This window comes from Engraulis encrasicolus, chromosome 15, assembly GCF_034702125.1.
Source record: "Engraulis encrasicolus isolate BLACKSEA-1 chromosome 15, IST_EnEncr_1.0, whole genome shotgun sequence".
NCBI lineage: Eukaryota > Metazoa > Chordata > Actinopteri > Clupeiformes > Engraulidae > Engraulis > Engraulis encrasicolus.
The window spans coordinates 19,616,445-19,623,944 of NC_085871.1; the positions used below are offsets into that span (position 1 = coordinate 19,616,445).

At 46.5% G+C, this 7,500-nt stretch overlaps 1 protein-coding gene across 1 annotated transcript in view; it reads left to right on the forward strand.

The window, feature by feature from the left end:
- Nucleotides 1-317: 317 nt before the first annotated feature.
- Nucleotides 318-7,500, forward strand: part of LOC134463862 (A disintegrin and metalloproteinase with thrombospondin motifs 5) — a 44,784-nt gene continuing 37,601 nt past the window's right edge. The window contains exon 1 of the mRNA XM_063217185.1: nt 318-1,904. Coding sequence (XP_063073255.1) covers nt 765-1,904 — 1,140 coding nt within the window. The 5' untranslated portion in view covers nt 318-764. The remainder of the gene's footprint in view (nt 1,905-7,500) is intronic.

A 7,500-nucleotide genomic window follows, 5' to 3' on the forward strand; every position in this document is an offset into this window, starting at 1 on the left:
GAATAAGCATGTTTGTGGACGACAGACTGAAGGATTGATGCTATTGAATTACGGCAAGAGAACCGGAAAAACAAGGGAGCAAAACAGCAGTGTACAATGCAATCAGGCTATGAAAACATTGCGCTGATGTTTGTCATCGGTACTTCAGCTGGCCGAGTGTTTGCGCCGCGGCGCCGTTCTCGGACAGGGAATTTAAGAGGGTCGGTAGACCCAGCTGCCTCCAGCACTTGACTTCGCTTTGATTTTCTCCAGACACAAGACCGCAGAGTTAGGAGAACGAGACGGGCTAGAGAGAGAGAGAGAGAGAGAGAGAGAGAGAGAGAGAGAGAGAGAGAGAGAGAGAGAGAGAGAGAGAGAGAGAGAGAGAGAGGGAGAGAGAGAGAGAGAGAGAAGAGGGGTGGAGTGCAGAGTTAGCGCAAAGGGGCAGGACTTTCTCCCCCTCTCTCTCCTTCTCCCTGGTGCTTTTTAAGAGGAAACTTTGTGTTTTGTTCTTCAAGTTCAGCCTCGTCCTTCCAAACTCTGCTGCTGTGCTGTGCACTTACTTCTCCAGCTAGCTGCTTTGTCTTTCACTTCACTGATGCCTTTGTTTATTAGGCTTTTCTTACTTTTCCGCGGGAGTTTGAGTATCAAGAGAAGATGCGCTTTCAAATAATTTGCAGTGACAGCACCTTCAGAAGTTCTTTTTGCCGGTGTTTGCTCTCGGTTGTGTGCTGACTTACTAAGAGGCGAATGTTCCACTGCGGAGCGCTTGTGTTTGGCTGAAGATGGATTGTGTTGTCCACACTTGTGCTGGCGGAGCGGTGCTGCTGAGACTATTGCTACTATGCGCTATTGGGCTCCACTCTGGCGATGCAGTGCACGGCGGGAGTTTAGTCACTTTCAAAGCATCATCCTTACCTGGGAATGCATCGCTCCCTTCAGTAACTGAGAGCGGCGTGGATGGACTGGTACAAACAATAGACAGGATTTATCACGGGGGCGGGAAAGCAGGCTACCTGCTGTACCTAGATGGCAAGCGCTTTCAGTTGGATATGGAGAGGGACGAAGCGCTTCTGTCGCACCATTTCAGCTCCAAGTATGTGACTGATCTGTTGGGGGCGGAAGAGGGCGCACCGGCAGTCGTGCACCGGGGATGTGTTTACAGAGGCACCGTGGACTCCAACCCAGAGTCTTTGGCGGTGTTCACTTTATGTGGTGGTGGTCTCGAAGGGTTTTTCGCGGTGGAACACGCTCGTTATACCATAAAACCGTTAGTGCGCGCCAAAGGTCATGAAAACGATGTGCACGTGATAGAGGACAAGGACGCAGAGCGCGCGCTTCACTACTTCATCCGCGAGCGCTTCAGCTTCGAGGAATTGCCCTCTGGCGAGAGCTGTGGCACCAGGGAACGCCGACGCAAGAAAGACCCCTCGGGGAAGCGTCGGAGGAAGGGCCGGGGAAAGGGCAAGAGCCGCCGGCGTGGATATCACAGTAGCATCCCCGAGGATGACCACGTCCACGGGGCGCTCGGCAGGAGGTGGTGGGAAAAATTCTCAAAGTCTGTGACACCACCACAGGTCGATGACGTCAAGAGGCACAAAAGGTCTGTGTCGCGCGCCAGGTATGTCGAGCTCCTGCTGGTCGCCGACGAGTCCATGTCCAAAAAGTACGGCAAGGACCTCAACCACTATCTGATGACCCTCGCCTCCATCGCGTCCAAGCTGTACGGACACGCCAGCATCGAGAACCCCATCAAGCTGACCGTGGTCAAAGTGATCACGGTGACAGACAAGGAGAAGGGCCTGGAGGTGTCCAAAAACGCGGCGGCCACTCTCAAGAGCTTCTGCAAGTGGCAGAACCAACAGAACCCGCTGGATGACGACCACCAGCATCACCACGACGCCGCCATTCTCTTCACCAGGCAGGTAAATAAGCATTTCGCCTAGATCCCACCATAGATTGGTCCTCCAACCACCGCACCTCACCTCCCTCACTGACACGCCCAGCTGGGCAAGCTTGTAAACAGCCAGAAACTCCTGAAAGTACCTCAGCTCCTCTGCTGTGTCATTTTTTTCTTTTCGCTTGCATTACGCACCGCCTGCCCGCCTTTGCACTCCACTCAGTCAGGGCACAGGTGGCGAGGGCGGATGTAGAGTAATTTATTTGAGGTGCTTTTAATGGCATAATAAATCAGTGTTGCTCAGCAACCCCCTCCCATGCACGCACGCACGCACGCACTCAGGCGCACACACACACACACACACACACACACACACACACACACACACACACACACACACACACACACACACACACACACACAAACAAACACAGGCTCTCCCTGCCTGCCTCTCTCTCGGGCTCCCTCTCTGTCTAACCATAAATGTATTTCCAAAGCGCGTGTTTTACTGGGCAGAAGCTTCTGTCTCAGGAATCCCCCTCCTTGTCCCTAAAGGAGGATGTCTCGACATCGTGTGATCTCTGGTACGCAAAGCGCTTCTATCCAGATCATAGAGAGCCTTAAGCAATTTCTGGTCATATTGGCCCCTCAAGCACAGCGGTCTGCCTCGCTTTGTTTTCGTTCTTATTGGTTTTCTTTCCCCTCTTGTCGAATCTCTTTTAACAGTGCGATTTATTTCACGAAGTCCAAAGCCGTCTGGTCCCTGTGTGTTTTCAGTAAAACAAACACAGCAACGTTTGAAAACTATCCCATGCGCGAGACCACACTCGTTTAAATTTTCCTCAGATCGACCCGCGGCGGGCAACACCAGGTTCCCTCGCCTTCCCTTCGCCCCCCAGTCTTGTGGTTTTCTAGTTCGTACCTCACCCCTCGGTTCAGATTTCCTGTCAAGGGTTTGTGGTATGCTTAAGTCATGCAAGGTCTTGCTCATTGGAGCCGCTTTTGTTTGCCAAGTTTTCTTCCTTCTTTTTCCCCTATTTTCTTTTAAAAAATCTGGCAATGCAACATGTTTTGGAATCTAAAACTTCAAAACAAGGTCACATCACTTGTCAGGTCGGGAATCCATACCAGGGGTACCGTCTCCTCTCTTGGCAGTCCCAACGTGACCTGGATTGGCGCGCGGTCCTCGGTGCCAACGGTTCTCTGGGAGAGTTGGCCGCGCGCACCTGCAGCGGGTGTTCTTTTTGGCTGGGCGTCCGTGAGTTGCGGAAATTGCTCGAAATGGGCAAGGCAAGCCCAAAGAGATGGCCACTTCCCACAGACGGGTTGAAGGAGAGAGCAGCCAGAGTGGTTTCTCTCTCTCTCTCTCTCTCTCTCTCTCTCTCTCTCTCTCTCTCTCTCTACACGCACATGGGCACACACACACACACACACACACACACACACACACACACACACACACACACACACACACACACACACACACACACACACACACACACACACACACACACACACACACACACCATAGCCAACCTCTTTTTCGCCCTGTGGGTTTGGGCCATTTGCTTTCCGAACTCATCTGTTGGTAGGTGTCCTTGCAGTCGGAAACCATTGCAAGAGAAGAGGAACAGACAAGACTGTCCTGTTCTAGGAAGGCTCAATACGCCTCCTTGAGTGAGAACTTATTGGGTCTATCATATAAACACAGATGTTTAATTCTAAACCACGGATGTTTATTCCGACCCCCGCCAAGCGTTCATGGACACACACACACACACACACACACACACACACACACACACACACACACACACACACACACACACACACACACACACACACACACACACACACACACACACACACACACACACACACACACACACACACCTGAGGCTGAAGCCTCTTTCCATCTCCACTGTTGGGAATATGAAGTCATGCATCCATGTAAGCAGGACCTCAGTATGCTGTATTTCACCCTGTTAGTTCTCATGTGGAGCTTGTTTCACTTTGAGGTGTACTGGGTCTTAAAGAGGGGCCAATTGTTCTCCCAACTACACCCTTGTACTGCAGTTGTACTATGTACATGTTATTACACCAGCAATTCCACTGTATCTAATGAGTAAGTACACTGTGATCAAGGGCCCCTTAAAATGAAGTGTTACCTTAAGTCGAAAGTTGAAGTTGATTTGTCTCCACCTCATAGTCATAGCTGCTGGAGCGCATCCAGAGACCATTTGATCACCATCGTTTTGGTTCAATCCACAATCTGCCCCCATGTTTATGAATTGTGTTGTGGCACACTAATCCTTTCATACATTCTGGAATACAGGGCATTTACCCGTTGGGTCCACAGTGCCCACCGCCATCGCTGTTGTTTGTTTCTTTGTTATATCTTATCAACTGGCCGACAATGTACAGGAAGAGGCCTATTCATCCATATTTAATAGAGACAGTGGACGTCAAGAGATATAGTACGAAAACATGCTATGTGTGAGGGCCAGGGTAAACCAACCATGCCTGGGGTAGCCCATCCCCGCTCACTTATCCCCCTTGCTCATAATCATGGATTCTGAATTCCACGTCCTGGCCATGGTGTTACTTACATACGGGTTATGTGAGGTCATGACATGACTGGAGGGAGTTGGAAATGGTTGTGCTGTTCTGAACATGTGCAGTACAACAGCACAAGTTGTGGCACCCTCCGCCTCTTTTGAATTCAACCATGAATTAGAGATAGCCCAGTACACTCACCCAATTATGTTGGGGGTACTTCACACTCTAAGGTTCTTGGTTGAGCTCCTGGCATGCACGTCCAAAGTCGAAAGCCAATCACCCTCCCTCTCCCTTTCATAATCATCCATTCTGTATATGAAGAGTTCAGATGCAAAACCCCCTAACTCCATTTCTGAAGACCTGCACTTCTATATTTTTAGAGAACCCCATTGTTGGTTTGGTTTACATTCATGTACTTGATCATACATATAAATAGTTATATTACATCAATAAAATTAAAAAATATATATGCAATTTTGATAGCTTTGTAGTGAATACAAATTAATTAAGATAATTTTCTGAAATGGCACTTAGTAGGGGGGGGGGATAAATGGCCTAAAAATCAAAATTTTGGAAAATGATTACGCCCACTTCAGGGATGGTGCATTGGGTCATTTGAGAGATATTTTGTATTGGAAGTTGGTACCCATCATGAAATAAACCCCCCACCCCACCCAAAAAACTAAATCGGACATGTTTTTTGCCCTGTTTTCCCCCTTTTAGCAATAAAGATACATTTACATATCTTGAGAGAATACTTTGGTTCACCTGTCAGATGTTGCAATGTTCTAATGTGATAAGGTACATTTACATATTACATTATGGCTGCTGGTTGACTGCAAGCAAACCATTGAAATCCCCAAGCAGACAGCCATTTTCTATCAGTGAGGCGAGCTCAGCTGTGATTGAAGTAGGCAACACTATGTTTGGACGTTGGAAAAGTGCTGGGGAATCTGATAAGGTCTTTGACAAGGATACTACAAGGATATACATATTATAACAACAACACTATGTTTGGACGTTGGAAAAGTGCTGGGGAATCTGATAAGGTCTTTGACAAGGATACTACAAGGATATACAGTGCCATATACTAGAACAGGGGTGGGGAACCTATGTCTCGAGGCTGTTTTATGCGGCCCCCAACATAATTTCAATATTATGCAGCTTCATATGAACTGTGACATATTTTGTAAAGGAATCTTAGAAATTCCATTTGCAACACAATTAAGATATATTCAGGAGACCTAGAGAAGGTGGGGTCTGTTGTAAAGGTGGCTACAATATAGGCCTTAAGTGCAGGGGGAAATCCTGGTTTGCGTTCATAGTTACGGCCCTTGGAGGACTTTTACGGCCCTTGGAGCAATTCGAAGTGGCAATTTTGAATGAAAAAGGTTCCCCAACCCCTTTACAGGCAGCATAAGGCCAGCTCTACAGTTAATTGGTCCTTAAGTCTGTCTCTAATTGTGGAAAAGCTTCAGGTGCATCATACGTATTCTGGTTTACTGGTATGCGAATCAACATATGCTGGTGAAATGTGGAAATAGCCTATCTACTCCTTTCTGTGTAGGCAATGGAGTTAGACAAGGGGGACTCCTATCTCCAGCCTTGTTCAAACAATACATGGACAACCTCTCCAAACAACTGGGGAGGTGCAAGACAGCATGGCTGATAGGAAACACTGTTTTAAACCATTTCATATATGCAGATGATCTGGCTATTATGTCCCCCAGCACTGTTGGGTTTCAGCAACTCCTGAATGTGTGCTCTGAGCATGGGGTTGAGTTTGATGTACAGTATAATGCAAAAAAAAAAATAGTGCTGTGTTGATATATAGAGCCAAGGAAGATTATAAAGTTCTAACGTTTTATCTGCCAGGGCAATCAAGCAGTACAAAATATCTTGGGCACATTATCACTGAGAAGTTGGGAGATGATGCTATAGACAGAGATGAGTGTTGCATGTCCAAGCAAATATGTTAGTAAGACAAGTTTGTTCTGATGATGTGAAAGTAAACTTGCTTACTGTACTCCTATGTATGCAGCCCCAATATGGGTCAGCTACAAAAAAGACCCTGCGTAAATTCCAAGTAGCATAATGAAGTAACTTAGTATAATGATTGCTTAACTATATTGCTGAAAAAAACTAGAAGTTGCAGTGCTAGTTAAATAATTTGTCACTCAGGACTAAGTACTTCACAGGCTCTCTTTAAGAAATTGATGTTTAAGTTCATTTGTCGTCTGGAAAGCTGTCTCAAAACTGTATTCACAAGCCCCAGATGCAGCTCTGTCAGATATCAATCATGAATGTGGAAGCATTGGGTATGGCTGCCTCTTAAGACTGTCATGACTGATGGTATTTTGTACATGCCTATGCAAGATTTTCTCCCCCCTCTCTCCTTCTTTTGATGTCTATTTTCATGTATGGAGAATTCAGGGAAATTGGGCCACTTTTTTGCAAGTGAATGGCCCAAAGTGGCCCACTTTACCTGAATACACCAATGTTGTTTGTCCTCTTATTGGGCCTAGAGCCTGTAATATATATTGGCAGACTGTAAGAATAGTGAATGCATACAAAGGGCAGAACAGGTAAAAACTGTTTTTGTGTTCTTTTTTTAATTTTAAACAGAGGTGGGGGGGTTATTTTCAAGATACAGAGTCACTTTGAGGTGTACCATTTCTTCTATTAATAGTGTTAATTAAAAATCAAATGGATTTGAAAGCATTTATGCAACGGTATATAAGCAAACAGTAAAAATAGCTTATGCATACCAGGCGGAATGGGCAGAAAATGCCACTTTTGGGTTCTTTTTTTTTCATTTTCAAGGGGTGGGGGGTTATTTTCAAGATACAGTTACTTTTGGTGTCAAAGTTCTTGTATTTATAGTGTTAATCATGTCCCAAATGGGCGTGTTGAAATTTTGAACTTGATGATTATCCCCCCCCCCTAACTTAGGGGGTTTTGCATCTGAACTCTTCATATCTTGTCCTGGTTCGAACGCAAACCGCGTGGACATGCGTGGCTGCAGTACAAAGTACATGACTGTGTGTGTGTGTGTGTGTGTT